Genomic DNA, 18,037 nt, shown 5'->3' on the forward strand with positions numbered 1-18,037 from the left:
TTTCTCTAATTTCTCTTTCTACAGTTGCGTTGTTAGTGTATAAGAAAGCAACTGATTTCTGTGCATTGATTTTGTATCCTGCCACATTACTGAATTGCTGTATGAGTTCTAGTAATTTGGGGGTGGAGTCTTTTGGGTTTTCCACATAAAGTATCATGTCGTCTGCGAAAAGAGAGAGTTTGACTTCTTCTTTGCCAATTTGAATACCTTTTATTTCTTTTTGTTGTCTGAATGCTATTGCTAGGACTTCTAGTACTATGTTGAACAATAGTGGCGAGAGTGGGCATCCTTGACAAGTTTGTTTTTTTTTTTGCTTCAGTTTATTTTTTAACACAATTGATGAACCAATATTGATACGTTATTATTAACTGAAGTCCATACTTCATTCTGATCTTCTTAGTTTTTACCAGATGTCCTTTTTGTGTTCCAGGATCCCACATTACATTTAGTTATCATTTAACCTTAGGCTCCTCTTGGCTGTTAAAGTTTTTCAGACTTTCCTTGCTTTTTTTTTTTTTAAGATTTTATTTATTTATTCATAAGAGATAGAGAGAGGCAGAGGGAGAAGCAGGCTCCCCGCTGAGCTGGGAGCCTGATGCGGGACTCGATCCCAGGACTCTGGGATCATGACCTGAGCCGAAGGCAGATGCTTAACCATCTGAGCCACCCAGGCACCCCAGACTTTCCTTGCTTTTAATTACCTTGACAACTTTGAGTACTGGTCAGGTATATTATTAGATGCCCCTTTATTTTAATTTTATGATTTTTTTTCCCCTCAAGATTAGACTGGAGTTACGGGGGAAGACCACAGAGGTAACCTGCCATTTACTCACATCATATCAAAGGTATATACCATCAAATGTCTTCACTTTCGACATTGACCTTGATCACCTAGCTAAGGTAGTCTTCTCGACAGGCTTCTCCACTGCACACACAACCCCCTTCCCATACTGTACTCTTGGAAGGAAGTCACTATGAGCAGTCCACACTTAGAGAGCAAGGAGTTGTTGTGCTTGACCTCCTCAAGGGCACACATTATCTATATAAGCTATTTGGAGTTCTGCATAGATTTGTCTCTTCTCGGGCGCCTGGGTGGCTCAGTTGGTTGGGCGACTGCCTTCGGCTCAGGTCATGATCCTGGAGTCCCAGGGTCGAGTCCCGCATCGGGCTCCCTGCTCAGCGGGGGGTCTGCTTCTCCCTCTGACCCTCTTCCCTCTCGTGCTCTCTGTCTCTCATTCTCTCTCTCAAATAAATAAATAAAATCTTAAAAAAAAAAAAAAGATTTGTCTCTTCTCCCTCATTTATTTATTCAGTCATTTATTTGCATCAGTTATGGATTCACATCTTACTAATCTGTTTTAAAAACCAGCTTTTGGTTTTGTTATTCCTATTTTGTTTGTGTTTCATATTCCATTGGTTTCTGCTTTAACCATTTTATTTGCTTTGTTTCCTTAAGATTATTCTGTTTTTCTCCAATTTTTGGAACTGAATGTTTACCGCCTTTGTTTCCATTCTTTCTGATAACTGCAGTCCGGGGAGGGATCTACAACTCCCCCCTTCCCCCAACCCCTCCTCCATCCACTCAAGGATCTCACTCTCTCTCTCTTTCTCTCTCTCTCTCTCTCTCGAGCGCTCTCTCTCTTTCGAGCTCTGGAACCACTGCTGGCTGGCAGCAGCCTCTTCCACAAGGCTTAAATGTCAGACTCAGGTCTGCTTTTGGCCGCCCTTTTTCGGGGTATCAAGTTCCTCCACCACTAGAGACCTTCCTGTTTTCAAAGACTGCCTATGAAGGATGTGCATTGGCATTGTAAATATCCCACTCTCTAAATTTCCATGGGCTCATTTTGCCATAGAAAGACAACTAGTTACATGTTACTGATCTTCTTTTTAAAGTCTTGGCAAGAACCCCACAAGCCCTGGCAAAGGCTGTACATGGACCCTAATGGTATGGACTCCATGCCCTTTTGCATGCTTATTACAAATTTTTCCTGTCGTTATTCAGTTATTGTTTTTAAAAGAATTATGACATTTCCAAGTTTGGTCAATTCCTAGTTCCCAGACCTGATCCCAAAGTTGGAATCACCACCAGAGGGAATGCAATCTTATCTTAATTACATTCCTGGCTAGTTCTTTTTTTTTTTTTTAATTTTTTTTTTTTAAAGATTTTATTTATTTATTTGACAGAGAGAGACACAGCGAGAGAGGGAACACAAGCAGGGGGAGTGGGAGAGGGAGAAGCAGGCTCCCCGCAGAGCAGGGAGCCCGATGCGGGACTCGATCCCAGGACCCTGGGATCATGACCCGAGCTGAAGGCAGTCGCCTAACCAACTGAGCCACCCAGGCATCCTCCTGGCTAGTTCTTTAAAGGTAAATGAAAGAGATTTTTTGCCTCCGAGATTTTAGGCTGTTTCCAAAGCAGTCCAATTTTTTAAAAATTTCCTGTAGATAACCATATTTAAAAAGAGAAAGAGAAAAACTATTAAGCTTATCTAGTTACATGACTCAGCAAAACCTCCTCCTCAAGAAGGCAAGACTTAACAGCCCGTTTGAGTAGCCATTGAGAAATTTGTACCTACCCTCAGACTTACCTGCAGCCAGATGATACCAGAATGTCACAGGGAATAAGAGACCCTGTTCCTTGCTTAGTTTAGTTTAGTTTTGCCTTTTGCTGTTGTTTGTTTAAGCAGTGAAGGAAAAATTTAGAACTCGGACAGAAATATATCAAAGGGGACATCCAAAACAGTCCCTTATACAGTTTACATAAGATGATAATGACAATAATTAGATATTACCCACACTGACTTCTCACTCTCTGCTCTTGAGGATTTCTCATCTTGAACTATATAAAAGTTCAGAACTGTGAAGAACTATGAACTTCTTCCCTCATTTATCCTTGAAATGATGGTCACTCACAAGATCAACTTTTTATTTATCTGCTAAGGTACCCAGAGTCCTGTCTCTTCTATTCTCTAAAGAAATACTATAAAGATGAGCATGTAGAACTTCTCATGACAAAAAGCAGTATATAAATATTTTGAAGAACCATATGGTGCTTTCACCTTCCCACATTCCTCCTCCTGCTTGATAAAACTTGTCTAATCTCTCATGAATTGTCCAGTGTAAATCTTGCTTTTCTAAGTTCAATTAGTGTCATTTTATCAAGACACTCTTTGTTCATAATGAAGGAAGAAACTTCAGTCTGGTGAGCTCTGGATTGTGTCAACGCAATCATCTCTCAAGAATGAACCCAGGCTGAAGAGCTTGAGGCAGAAAGCCCTCGGCTGTCAGCAGTGTGGGTCCAGCCTCCAGTGAGGAGAGCTGCCTCACGGACGGATGCCTTCCCAAGGCATCCCGCATCCGCTGCCCGGTATAGGCGGAGCGTACCCTCTGCCCAATCCGCCTTCCTTTCCCTCCCCTCCCAGATGTTGATCCCCGATGAGCACCCTGCACATGGATGTGCATTACAGACCCTGCTTCCCAGGAACCCAAACTGCAGCTCATGGGGAGGCAGGACTGCCCAGGCCTCTCTCATTAACAGCCACTCACAGCTTCAGATCTGTCAGATAACTAGTTACCAAGTTGGTGTCACACAATTCCAGTCAAAAATAGGGGGTAAAAAAGTCAAAACTTGACATTGTCTGCCAGGCTTTTTCACTCACTTCATGGCAGGATGTAACAGAGTCAAAGGTTTGGAAGCAGCCACTCTCCTTGTGTCCTGGCCCCTTCCAGAAGAGTATTAGAGAGCAAAACCTGGGGTCGGGGGGTGGGAGGGTAGGTGTTCATAAGAGTGCTGATGGGGAACAAACTGCAGCTGCTGCTCTTGAGCCACTTTCTGTGATAGAGCTAGGAAAAATAATTTAGGTGTGAATTCACTATATTTCTTATAGAATGAGGTATCATTAATCTTAAGACTTTACCTAACTGACAAAAGAGTTGATGGAAGGAGGATAAGAGAAATGCAGGTTGAGGACTTCTGTTCTGAGGAGGATGAGGCAAGGACATTGGCTGAGCATTAAACGGAAAAGAGGTGAAAACTAGTTCTGAGGAGAATAGAGGGTACCAGAAAAATCCAGGCCAACTGGGAGTGCCATTTGAAATAGATGATCTTGCAATACCATTCAAAAACCCAATAGGTCCTTCTGTGGAAAATGACAAGTTGATTTTTTTTTTAAGATACTATTTATTTATTTGACAGAGAGCACGAGTAGGCAGAGTGGCAGGCAGAGGGAGAAGGAGAAGGAGTCTTCCCACTGAGCAGGGAGCCCAACGCAGGACTTGATCCCAGGACCCTGAGATCATGACCTGATCTGAAGGCAGACGCTTAACCAACTGAGCCACGCAGGCGCCCCAACAAGCTGATTCTAAAAGTATTTAGAAATAAAAAGGGCTAAGAATAGCAAGACACTCCTATAGAACAAAAATAAGAAGGTAGAGCTTTTCTACTACATATCTAGACCCTTTTAGACATTTTAAGAACTGCAATAATTAAGACAGTGAGTTTTGGTGTGAGAATAGACAAATACACCAATGAAACAAAGCAAAGAACCCTAAAAAATAGACTTCTGCATATATGGAGACTTGATTTACACCAGAAAAGGCCCTTCAGAGAAGTGGGGAAAGGATAGGCTTTTACATAAATGGTGCTAGGGCAACTGAACATATCATTTAAAAAAGGAAATGAAAAGGGGCACCCGGCTGGCTCCATTGGAAAAGCATGTGACTCTCGTTCTTGGGGTTGTGAGTTTGAGCCCCATGTGGGGTGTAGAGATTACTTAAATAAATGCAACTTATAAAGAAATAAATGAAAAGAAGAAATGTGATCCTACCTCAAACTATACACAGAACAATTTGGAGGAAAGGGAAAGGAGATGGTTGTGGTTATGAAAAGGGCAACACAAGGGATCCTTATGGCATTGGAACTGTTCCGTACCAGGACTATAGTGGTGGATACACAAGCCTATAGGTGACAAAACTGTATATACATATACACATATAAACAAGTACAAATAAAAAGGGAAGAGATCTATCAACATCAATATCCTGGTTCTGATATTTTACTAGTTTTTCAAAGTATTACCATTGTGGAAAATTGGTAGAGTATACAAAGAATCTTTCTGTATTACTCCTTAAAACTGCATGTGAATCTACAATTATCTCAAATTTTTCAATTAAAATATAAATTCTAGATAAATTATAGGTTAAATGCAAAAGGCAAAACAATAAATTTCTATACGATAAATGGGGCCTTAGACCCAAGGACAGGAAAAATTTACTAAACAGGACACAAAAAGCACCAGCCATAAAGGAAAAAAAAAAGATAAAGGGCATTAAAATTTAAGAATGTTTTCAAATGATACCATTAAGAACAGACTGGATGACAGAGGGACAAGAAATGGGAGGCTTACCTTTCTCTACATACCCTTTTGTATCTTCTGAATTTTGTACCATGTACACGTATTATATGTTTTTGAAGCTAAATTCTTTTTAAGTACACTGTACACCCAACATGGGACTCAGACTCACCACCCCGAGATCAAGAGTCACATTCTCTACCAACTAAGCTGGCCAGGCACTCCTTGAAACTAAAATTTTAAGTAAAATCTTTGTGAGGTCAAAGACATAATGAGTGGTTGCTAGATTTGACTATAAAAAGGCACTGAGCCTAATGATGGGTTCAGGTTTCATAGAACTACCCTGTGAAACAAGGTCCAGTTTCCTTCCAGAATCCATCAGTTACCAATATGTCTGATCTGGGATGGTTTTATTTTCCTTTTGGGATCTTAAAAATTTACTGAAACCTAAAGAAAGCATAAACATATTTCCTGGTAATATTATTAAAACTCTGGGAAATATACATACACACACACACACACACACATATAAATAAATTGTGCCCCACTCAGGTATTAAAATAAGTATAGAGATAATGAAGAAACTAAAGTCTTGATACTAGCATTTCTCTAACTGGTTTTAATGAAACTATTATAATCTATTTTGTACTTACTGTAATTAAAGGGCAAGACAACGTAAGAGCCTAGATCCAATTCCAACTCTGCCACTCACTGGCTGTATGACCATAGGCAAGTTGCTTAGTTTCTAAGTTTCAAGAGAATTATCGATCAGAGGACCCATCTTATGGGGTTGTTTTGAATATTGATTAAGATGACACATCTAAAACAGAACGTACCCAGCACTTAAACTCTAAAATGCTAGCCAATGTATTTTGAAAACCTTTTGGCTCCTTTTTAAAGTTTTTAGCATTGGGGCGCCTGGATGGCTCAGATGGTTAAGCGTCTGCCTTCAGCTCAGGTCATGATCCCAGGGTCCTGGGATTGAGCCCCGCATTGGGCTCCTGGCTCAGCGGGGAGCCTGCTTCTCCCTCTCCCTCTGCCCCTGCCTCTCCCCCTGCTCATGCTCTCTCTCTATCTCTGTGTCTCAAATGAATAAATAAAATCTTTAAAAAAAAAAAAAAGTTTTGGGATGCCTGGGTGGCTAAGTCGGTTAAGCGTCTGCCTTCGGCTCAGGTCATGATCTCAGGGTCTTGGGATCGAGTCCCGCATCGGGCTCCCTGCTCACCAGGGAGTCTGTTTCTCCCTCTCCCTCTGTCTCTTCCCCCTGCTCGTGCTCTCTCTCTCAAATAAATAAATAAAATCTTAATAAATAAATAAAGTTTTAAAGTTTTTAGCATTTAAGAGAATCTAAAATACTAGATTTGTGACTTAATCAAATTCTAGAAGTTTCATTCAAAATATTTTAAAATTTGAGCAGATAACATTTGTAAATACATACATTTTGGCTTATTAGTTATGAAGTAGTATATAAGTAGTTTTATTAGAGAAATGTTAATAGTCATAGAATAAGTAATCAGATATCAAACAGGTATATATAAGAGTAGAATGAATCTCTCCACAAAGCCGCCTGAATCCTCACCCTTCTGGCCTCCTGTTACACACGGTCCTCCACTTCCCAGGAGCTGGTCCCTCCACCAGGGCTCTGGGTTACATCCCTGTTGCTTTCACGAGAGCCTGAAGGCCTCAATTATCCCCATCTGCCTCTAAACTGTCATCCCTGCCCCACCCAACACTCTGCCCTTTTCCACAGCAAACAACAAGCTAATTGTCCATTGCCAACTATTTCTTTGTTCCCCATCTCAACACAAAGTATCCAGGTTTGGGGGCTCCGGAGTGGCTCAGTCAGTTAAGCGTCTGCCCTCCACTCAGGTCATGATCCCGGGGTCCTGGGATCAAGTCCCGCATTGGGCTCCCTGCTCAGCAGGGAGTGTGCTTGTCCCTCTCCCTTTGCCCCTCCCCTCATGCTCTCTCAAATAAATAAATAAAAATCTTAATGAAAAAAAAAAAGTATCCAGGTTTTACTACCCAGGAGCTTCATCAGTTCTGCTTACCAAAAAAGTCCACTAGACATATTTCACGTGCATCTCCATTTAAGTTCTTCAACCCATTCCAACCTAGTTTCTAAGAAACTCACAGCAGCAACTGAACGGTTCTACAAAAGCTAGGAGAGAGCCCTATGTACACAAACCAAGGAGCAATTCTTTGCCCTCATCTGACTGGACTGCTGGGCAGTATCCCCAACAGACAAGTCCCTCCTTTAACTCTCCACACTTACTGGTGGGAACCCAGGCAAGAACGGACAGACTGATCCTAGAGCAGGGGGGATTGAGGAAATACTCCAAAAAATTTCACACAGTCCCCCAAACTGTGAGAAGCTAAAACCACTTTTTTTTTTTTTTTTTTGAGAGAGAGAATGAGAGACAGCATGAGAGGGAGGAGGGTCAGAGGGAGAAGCAGACTCCCTGCCGAGCAGCGAGCCCGATGCGGGACTCGATCCCGGGACTCCAGGATCATGACCTGAGCCGAAGGCAGTCGCTTAACCAACTGAGCCACCCAGGCGCCCCTAAAACCACTTTTTGAAAACATTTTTGTCTTTCCCCATCACAATCTGGAAGGAACACGGATCAACACAAAACCAATGAAAATTATTTATTATAAAACCACTGAAATGTCTCTTAAAAATCTGAGCTTACAAAAACTCAAAGGTGGCAAAAACAGTTGCCCCACACCCATCCCCATCCCCAGTTTTCACGGCACAAAAACAAAACTGGATGGAGCCTTGGCCTCCTATCTCCAGGCCAGCACTCCTGCAAGCAATGTCATTCCTGTTCTGAGGGCAGCCAAAAGCACGTCGTCTGGTTAAGGGATCCTGGACCGGCCCCAGCCTTAAACTGATCAGCGCAGAACTTAGCCATCTGGTCCGAGCTGTGGCTAAAAAAAAAAAAAAAAAAAAAAAAAAGGCACCTGGTCTCCAGCACGTTTTGTGGAGATGACCCTAGAGCAGTGGTTTTCAAACTCTGGCATGCATCAGAATCACCTGGAGGGCTTGTTAAAACACAAGTTACTGAGCCCTACCTCCAGAGTTCCTGATTCTGTGCGTATGGGGTGGGCGCCAGAGTTCGCATTTGTAACAAGTTCCAGGTGACGCTGACTGTGCCAGTTGGTGGACTACGTTCTGAAATCCAATGTCCTAGTATATCTTTGGTGGGCAGGCCCACAAAAGAGATTTGGCAAAAGATGGTCCCCTAAAGGAGCTGCCCTGAGAACACATGGGGGACTCCTAACCCTGGAGTGCACAGAAATCGTAGATTTTCCACATTTCGGTCTAGCCAGACTCCTTCCCAACCGCCTCTCATTCTTCCTACTCAGACGCCAGGACCCGCACCCAAGGATTTTTAGATTTAGTGATTGTTTTCGGAACTGTCCCATACCCTCGCACTAAAGAACTAAGTGAGCCAGGAAGATGCGGGAAGCGAAACCCCCACCTGCCCAGATCCCTGGGCAAATGAAGCGTTCCGTACCAGAGCCCCCTACTCCGATTTTGGAGGATCCGAAGCTGAAAAGCCATGGTCGAAATCAGGAGCATCGCAAGGAACTGGTAAAAGGGCCATCCAATCAGAAGATCAGCACTCTGCATCCCGGGAGGGCATTCACCACGATTAAGACCCCGAACCACCTATGGAACGCCGTCAGCAGCTCGCCATCCTGGCCTGTGAAGGAAAGGGGGCGCTAAGCCACCAGCACGGGCAGCCCCGGGTACCACAAGGCCAGCCGGCAGGAAAGGACCAGTTCTGAGGTTTAGGTTACGAAGGAAAGGAGCATTCAGGGTCCGAATCCACCCAGACTGCATCAGTGTATAGTTCAGAGTTCCAGGAAATTTCGAGGGCCACTGGATGAAGGACCCCACCCCGTGAAGGGAGTCACGTAGGCAGGGACCGGAGAAGTTGCGATTGGCTGGACTTGGAAGGGCAGGAGCTCCGTGCGCACTCACCAAACAACGTCGCTAACACCCATGACTCGACGTAAACGATCTCTGGGTACTGACTGTCCTCTAAGGACGGCCTCAGACTTTGGGCGCGTTGCAGCTTCGCGAGCCGGCGGGGAACTGCGAGTCACATGCCGCCCGGGCCGGGATACGGAGAGCAGCGAGGTCCCCGTACTGCGCGCCGGTCCCCGCCCCTTCCGCGGCCGCGCCTCCGACCCGCACCAGAACGTACAATCGTGGCCGCCGACTGGCCCGCCCGCCGTTTCTTCTACCCTCGGAACGGGCATTTCCCGCTCTCAGTCACCGCCTGTGCCACTCGGTTGCCCACCCTGCCGTCTAGGGGTCCTGGAATAGTCCCCCAGTCCGGCCAAGCTCAGAGTTTGCGAGGGTCTCTGGCCTGCGGTGCGGGCACGGGCGGCTGGCACGGCTGGGATGGGGGAACCGGGGGCGGGAAGTGCCTCGGGCACCGAGGGACCAGCTAGCTAGGGTGTCAAGCAGAGGGAACCTGGAAAAGGGGATAGGGAGAGAAGGCTTAAGAATGGAATCCACAACGCCTCTTAGAATGCCACCATCTTCGGGCGCCTGGGTGGCTCAGTTGGTTAAGCGACTGCCTTCGGCTCAGGTCATGGTCCCGGAGTCCTGGGATCGAGTCCCACATCGGGCTCCCGGCTCAGCGGGGAGCCTGCTTCTCCCTCTGACCCTCTCCCCTCTCATGCTGTTTCTCTCTCTCTCTCTCAAATAAATAAATAAATAAAATCGTTAAAAAAAAAATTAAGAATGCCACCATCTTCAAAGCCTCCACGCCTTGGAGAAGGCTCTTCCTTCCGGGTCCTCCTTACCCCGCAGCCGCAGGAAGCACACCGCCCTCCGGGGAGAGCTTGCAACCGGGCTCAGATCCTGGCGGTAGGACTTAGAGCAGCGTTGACTGAGTGCCCTCAGCGGGCTGTTGGCTGAAATCATGACCCCCTGGGGCGCCTGGGTGGCTCAGATGGTTAAGCGTCTGCCTTCGGGTCGGGTCATGATCCCAGCGTCCTGGGATGGAGCCGCACATCGGGCTCCCTGCTCGGCGGGAAGCCTGCTTCTTCCCCTGCTTGTACACACTCTCTCTCGCTGTCAAAAATAAATAAAATCTTTGAAATCATGACCACCTAAGAGCAAACTGAAGTTCCAGAGACTGAAACTAGTTTGGAAAGGGGGTAATTTGCACTTGGATCCAAGGCCCTGTGGCTGGAAGATCTGAGCTGTCCGTAAGATACCAGATTCCCCCACCTGGGTGTTCTGTTTTACAGACTCAAACTTCCACCCAGAAAGCAGGCGCCGGGACAAAGTAGGTCCGCTGGAACCTTCAAGGCGGGTGAGCCCCGCCCTGGGCGCCGCTTTCCTGGTCCAGACCGCCCCCCAGCAGGGGGCGCCCCTCGAGGCGCCCCTCCCGTGCTCTGCACCTGGGCAGCTCCCAACATTTACGGTGCCCAGCAAGGTTTGATCTCCCTCGCTTCTTCGACCCCCCGCGCCGGGTAATCACTGGTGATCATGGGTACCGTCAGACTCAGAGCAGGATGAGGACCGAGGGCAGCGGGTCTGAGCCTCAATCCCTGGCTCTTTGGAACCATCTCAGCGTTAGGTTGCGCCAGGTCCACCAGCCTGGAGGATTTGGGTAAAATTTTTCATCTGCGGGCGCCTGGGTGGCTCAGTTGGTTAAGCGACTGCCTTCGGCTCAGGTCATGATCCTGGAGTCCCGGGATCGAGTCCCGCGTCGGGCTCCCTGCTCGGCAGGGAGTCTGCTTCTCCCTCTGACCCTCCTCCGTCTCATGCTCTCTGTCTCAAATAAATAAATAAAATCTTTAAAAAAAAAAAATTTTCATCTGCGTTTAAACCGCGGATCCGAGCGCCTGGGTGGCTCAGTCGGTTAAGCCACCGACTCTTGGTTTTGGCTCAGGTCCTGATCTCTTGGGGCATGGGATGGAGCCCCACGGGTTCGGGCTCAGCGGGGAGTCTGCTTGAGATTCTCTCCCTCTGCCCCTCCTCCCTTATATAAATAAATCTTTCATAATAAACCTCCCATCAGCTTTGTGAAACACACATATGCAGTGTTTGTGTTGTCGTTGTGTAACTGCTGCAATTCCCACGTAAGTGGCACTATTTCGGTGGGTCGGGTTAAGTGTTGGAGTTTTTTGCGGGGTCTGTAATAATTTCCCGGATCTTGCCTTTATCAAACACCTGGTCTTCTACTCCCCTTAGCGCAGATTATTTTTCCTATTACATTCAAACAAAACTATTTCTGGGTTTCCCCCTCTGCCTTGCAAGGCAAAAGGCCTCCTCACCTTAGAGTACCTCTCCTTCAAACACCAGCACACTTTTTCACGCCTTTCTTTGAGCCTTCACCTTACCTTTTCTCTTATCTGCAACCAGGCTGTAATTTTCAGGTCTGTGTATGATCATTTATGTTGTGGCCCAAGAGCCTGAGCTACAGCTCTTAGTAGACACTGCAGCCCCTTATTTGCAAGTCTGGGTTTGGATGGCTCCTGGCACATGAGCAGGACTACTAGAAGTGCCCAAACAACCTTCACAGTTCACCACAAACCTACTAAAGAGCAGGGAGGTAAGAACAAATTGGGAAGGTAGTAGATGGGATAGCAGTAGGCTGACCTTAAAAGTCCTAATTTGGTCATTTACAAATTGTTTGATCTTGGGCAATTTCCTTATATGAGATTGGGTTTTCCAGCCTAAAAGAGAAAATAGTCATCTTTTCCTTGCAAGAATTAGAAAGAAAAAAAGTTCAAGTATTTGAGGACTACTAGGCATAAACTATTGCTGGTATTATTTTTACATGTCAATGTTTCATGGAAAAATGCCTGCCTTCCTACCCAGCCCCCAAAATCCATTCCTCCATTGGTGAATAAGAAAGGATAGAGGCAGCCTCTTCTTCTAATGTACCTGTCTTCCTGCCTTGCATTTATAATAGCTATTTTTAAGATACAGCATTACTGAGCCAAAGGCACTAAAGCATATTTTTAAAGACTAGCTTCTCTCCTGTCGTTGCTGCTTGACAGTACATGGATTAATGGGTCTAGGACCCAAGGCCAAAATTCAGGCAATGACAGAATTTTATAGACTCATAATTTTTCAGTTATTTCAAGGTCAGACACTGACCCCAAATATAAGGTAGGGCATGCTAACTACAGCAAGGGATTTACTTGAGATCCACACTAGAGTCATGGAATCTGGCAGATCTCAAATTTGCATACATAAATCTCAACAGATTCTCTAAGGCGGCACTGTCCAAGACACCTTTCCTTTTTGCAATGATGGAAATATATATTTGTGTTGTCCAATACGGTAGCCACTAGCCACATACGGCTATTGAGCACTTGAAATATGGCTATTGCTATAAGGAATTGAGATTTTTTTTTTTTAAAGATTTATTTATTTGAGGGAGGGGCAGGAGAGAGTCAGAGGGAGAGAGAGAATCCCAAGCAGACTCTCCGTTGAGTGCAGAGCCCAACTCGGGGCTCGATCCCACAACCCTGAGATCATGACCTGAGCCAAAATCAAGAGTTGGATGCTTAACCAACTGAGCCACCCAGGTTCCCCAGGAATTGAGTTTTTAATTTAATCTAATTTAAATTGTCACATGTGACTAGCAGCTACTATATTAGTGCAACTCTAAGCAATTCATGACCCACCCCCTCCCAAAAAATTAATAAGCATAGACTTAGAATTTAGAAAAATTTTTCATAAACATGTAATAATCCAAAATTAAATAACAACATATTAAATTGGAACAGAAATCCTTTCAATGTTTCCCCCTACTGCATGAATTACAGACACAGCTTTGCAAAAGAATAACAAAATCTAAGATGAGGGGAGAGGACATTAGAATAGAAAAGCAAAGTTGGAGATGTGTTTGTCAGCTTTTCCTTTTGTTATACATGTAACAAAGAACCAAAAACTCTCAGTGACTTAAAACCACAAAGGTTTCTTTCTCTTATTTATCTGTAAGTTGTCTTCACTCTTGGATCTAGCTAACAGGACAGACTCCATGTAAGACATGCCAGTCATATGGCAGATAAGAAGACAGATACATGTGACAGCTCTTAAAACATCTTCAGGGGCGCCTGGGTGGCTCAGCCGTTGAGCGTCTGCCTTCGGCTCAGGTCATGATCCCAGGTCCTGGGATCGAGCCCCGCATCGGGCTCCCTGCTCCACGGGAAGCCTGCTTCTCCCTCTCCCACTTCCCCTGCTTGTGTTCCCTCTCTCACTGTGTCTCTCTCTGTCAAATAAATAAATAAAATCTTTTAAAAAAAAGAACACAAAAAGTATAAATGGAATTTATTAAAAAAAAAAATCTTCATATTTCATTGGCCAAAAGATGTCAGGCTTTGCCATGTGACATGAACAGAGTAGGAAGTATATATACTCCTCCCTCAGAAAGGGGCACCAAGGAAGAAATAAAGAAAACAGCCTACATGTCTATCATAGAAAATGAGTGAATAGAGTTATACAATGTATTAGAAAGGAACAAAATCTGTGGTACCTCCGTACAATGGACTGTTATTCAGCAATGAAAAGAAATGAGCTGTCAAGCCACAGAAGGCTATGGAGGAACCTTAAATGCATTTTGCTAAGTGAAAGAAACCAGTCTGAAAACGTGACACCCTGTATGATTCTTACTATATAACATTCCGGAAAAGGCAAATCTATGGGACAGTAAAAAAAAAAAATCAGTAGGGGCGCCTGGGGTAGCTCAGCCGTTAAGCGTCTGCCTTCCGCTCAGGTCATGATCTCAGGGTCCTGGGATCAAGCCTCGCATCGGGCTCCCTGCTCCACAGGAAGCCTGCTTCTCCCTCTCTCACCCCCCCTGCTTGTGTTCCCTCTCTCGCTGTGTCTCCCTCTGTCAAATAAATAAAATCTTTAAAAAAAAAAATCAGTGGCGCCTGGGTGGCTCAGTCGTTAAGCGTCTACCTTCAGCTCAGGTCATGGTCCCAGGGTCCTGGGATCGAGCCCCGCATCGGGCTCCCTGCTCCGCGGGAAGCCTGCTTCTCCCTCTCTCACTCCCCCTGCTTGTGTTCCCTCTCTCGCTGTGTCTCTGTCAAATAAATAAAATCTTAAAAAAAAAATCAGTGGTTGCAAGGGGTCTGGGGAAGAGATGAATAGATGAAGTACAGGGTATTATTAGGGTACTGAAACTATTTTGTATGATAGGATAAAGGTGGTACATGACATTATTCATTGTCAAGCCATAGAACTTTACGATGCAAAGAATGGAACTTTATGCAGATTAAAAAGAAACCACTGGGGCGCCTGGGAGGCTCAGTCAGTTAAGCATCCAACTCTTGGTTTCAGCTCAGGCCATGATCTCAGGATCGTGAGATGGAGCCCTGCTTCGGCCTCAGAGCTGGGTATGGACCCTGCTTAAGATTTTCTTGATTCTCTCTCTCCATCTACCCTACCCCCCACTTGTGCGAACTCTCTCTCTCTAAAAAAGAAGAAGAAGAAATAATTTAGGAGGTTGGGGGAATCCCAGAAAAGAAATCAGACTGTGACAAGAGAATCCAACTGTATTGCAAATGTATGAAACAAGTCGTTAAAAGGGGAAGGGAGGGAAAGGTGCTGACAGAAGTAACTTTGAAAATGAATGAAATCTGTAACACTAAAAGCAAAAGAAACTGTACATAAGCAGTGTACTCTAGTTGATAAGGTTGTTTCCCATGGAGGTCCAGATTAACAGTTCTGATACTGCTATACATACATACTGGACTGGAACAATTAAATTGGTGGATGGTGGGACACCTGGGTGGCTCAGTGGGTTAAGCATCTGCCTTCGGCTCAGGTCATGATCCCAGGGTCCTGGGATCGAGTCCTACATCGGGCTCCTTGCTCAGCAGGGAGCTTGCTTCTCCCTCTGCCTGCCACTCTCCCTGCTTGTGCTCTCTCTCTCTCTGACAAATAAATAAAAATTTTAATATATATATATGCATACATATATATATATTCTGAATTTTTAAAAAATAAAATAAAATAAATTGGTGGATGATGGGAATCAGGTTTCTCATTGTTGGAGTAGGAATTTACAAGTAAGTAATGATCTATACAACATAGAATGATCTATATAGTAATGGATTAGAGTTGGAGACATCAGTAAGAACTCATGTTTAATTTAATAGATACAGATGGTTAATATAGAAATATTTGTAGATATATACTCATTAGTAAACATTTATATATTTCTTTGCTCCATCAACTGAGATGGCCTAAAAGAAACAATATGCTTGTAGCAATGAGCACATCTAGCACCCAGGTTTTGGTTTTTAATACCATTCTCCATTCATTAAAAGGGCTCACTAGAAAATTGGCTGATTCTAGGACTGGGCAGGAAATATACAAAGTAAGCCTGGAATATCTTGAAGTGCCAGAAAATAAAGAAGTTTTAGATAGGTAGGTAGATAGATAGATGTTCATTGAAGGAACACAGGAGCCAATTGAAAGAGTTCTCAATGGCCTAAGCTAGAATAATTTGAACAAAATAAATAAATAAATACTGGATTATAACCCAAAGTATAAAATAAATACCCATGAATCTATACAGATATAAATAAATGATTGCATAAAATAATAAATGCAGAACAGACAAGTCTATGCAGAAGAATATCAAATAAATTATGTAGATACTCTACCCTAAACATAACTCCTCACTCCTTAAGTGTGGGCTGTGCTTGCTCACTTCCTTTGTGAGAAAAACATCACACAAATTCCAGTTTAGGGGCAGCCTAAAATACACCTGACTAGTATTCCTCAAAACTGTCAAGGTCATCAAAACCAATAAAGGTATGCAAAAATGTCACAGTCAAGAGGAGCCTAAGGAGGGTGCCTGGGTGGCTCAGTTGGTTAAGCGACTGCCTTCGGCTCAGATCATGATCATGGAGTCCCTGGATCGAGTCCCGCATCGGGCTTCCTGCTCGGCGGGGAGTCTGCTTCATCCTCTGACCCTATCTCCTCTCAGGTGTTCTCTCTCTCTCATTCTCTCTCTCTCAAATAAATAAATAAAATCTTAAAAAAAAAAAAAAAAGAGGAGCCTAAGGAGACAATGATAATTAAATATAACGTATTCTGGATGGGATCCTGGAACAGAAAAGGTGTAGTAGTAGGTAAAAAAAAAAATTTTAATCTGAATAAAGTAGGTACTTTAATATAGTAAATGTGTCACTATTGGTTCATCAATTTAACAAATACAATTTATTAACAATATATATGATACACTTAATCGTAGGAAATATTAATAATAGCAGAAACTGGGGGGTATATAGTATGGAACTCTACCATCTGCTCAAGTTTTCTATATAGCTAAGACTTATAAAAAATAAAAGCTAGGGGCGCCTGGGTGGCTCAGTCATTAAGTGTCTGCCTTCAGCTCAGGTCATGATCCCAGGGTCCTGGGATCGTGCCCCGCATCGGGCTCCCTGCTCCGCGGGCAGCCTGCTTCTCCCTCTCCCACTCCCCCTGCTTGTGTTCCTGCTCTCACTGTCTCTGTCAAATAAATAAATAAAATCTTAAAAAAATAAAATAAGATAAATAAAATAAAATCTAGTAATAAAAATTAAATAGGAAATATTTATAAATGAAATATATTTAGAACTTGCCTCAAAATCTATAGAGATAGGGAAGATGGTAAAACAAGATTATTGATAATTGTTGAAGCTGGATAATAGATTGGGTTCATTACACTATTCCCTCTACCTCCGTTTATGTTTAAATTTTTCATAATAGAAAGCTTAAGAAAAAAGAATGACTTAAATCTATATGCCCAGATATGGGAAAGAAAATAAAAAAGTCTGAGAGTAGGTTAGGAAGAAGAGTGCGTTAGGAAAGGGAATTTACTTATCATCTTATATCCTTCTGTACTGTTTATGTTTGTACTTAGGTGTTTAAAAATACAACATTAATCGGATAATTTGGCACACTTCCTGCAGAAGAAGAAAAGTCCACTCAAATGACAACAATTACATTTTTAGTTGATTCTCCAATCTCAAGGTATCTTTTTAAATCTTTTACACAGAATAACAGGCTTCCTTGTAATGAGCAGACTATAAATCCCATGAATTTCCTACGAGTGTTTTAGCAGTCCAGCTGGTTTACCTAGTACATGCCTGGAATAGTGTGTAATACAGACTCACTGAATTTAAAAAAAACAAAACACCCAATTACATCTTGTTTCAGAAAAAGTTTTGTTTTAAATAAAATACATCATTTTTTAAATTTTATTTTATTATGTTATGTTAATCACCATACATTACATCATCGGTCTTTGATGTAGTGTTCCATGATTCATTGTTTGCATATAACACCCAGTGCTCCATTCAATACGTGCCCTCCTTAATACCCATCACCAGGCTAACCCATTCCCCACCCCCCTCCCCTCTAGAACCCTCAGTTTGTTTCTCAGAGTCCATAGTTCTCATGGTTCATCTCCCCCTCCGATTCCCCCCTTTCATTTTTCCCTTCCTAGTATCTTCTTTTTTTTTTTTTTTTTAACACATACTGTATTGTTTCAGAGCTACAGGTCTGTGATTCAACAGTCTTACACAATTCACAGCGCTCACCATAGCACATACCCTCCGCAATGTCTATTACCCCAGGCACCCGATCCCTCCCACCCCCCACCGCTCTAGCAACCCTCAGTTTGTTTCCTGAGATTAAGAATTCC

The 18,037-nt window shown here is 43.7% G+C and overlaps 1 protein-coding gene across 1 annotated transcript in view; it reads left to right on the plus strand.

Moving 5' to 3' along the window:
• The window catches only part of LOC102735032 (developmental pluripotency-associated 5 protein-like), a 25,611-nt gene extending 8,101 nt beyond the window's left edge, over positions 1-17,510 (plus strand). The window contains exon 3 of the mRNA XM_081828553.1: positions 17,255-17,510. Within this exon, the coding sequence (XP_081684679.1) occupies positions 17,255-17,262 (8 nt within the window). The 3' untranslated portion in view covers positions 17,263-17,510. The remainder of the gene's footprint in view (positions 1-17,254) is intronic.
• Positions 17,511-18,037: the final 527 nt, after the last annotated feature.

Source organism: Leptonychotes weddellii, chromosome 8, assembly GCF_054177405.1.
Source record: "Leptonychotes weddellii isolate Sample4059 chromosome 8, ASM5417740v2, whole genome shotgun sequence".
NCBI classification, from domain to species: domain Eukaryota; kingdom Metazoa; phylum Chordata; class Mammalia; order Carnivora; family Phocidae; genus Leptonychotes; species Leptonychotes weddellii.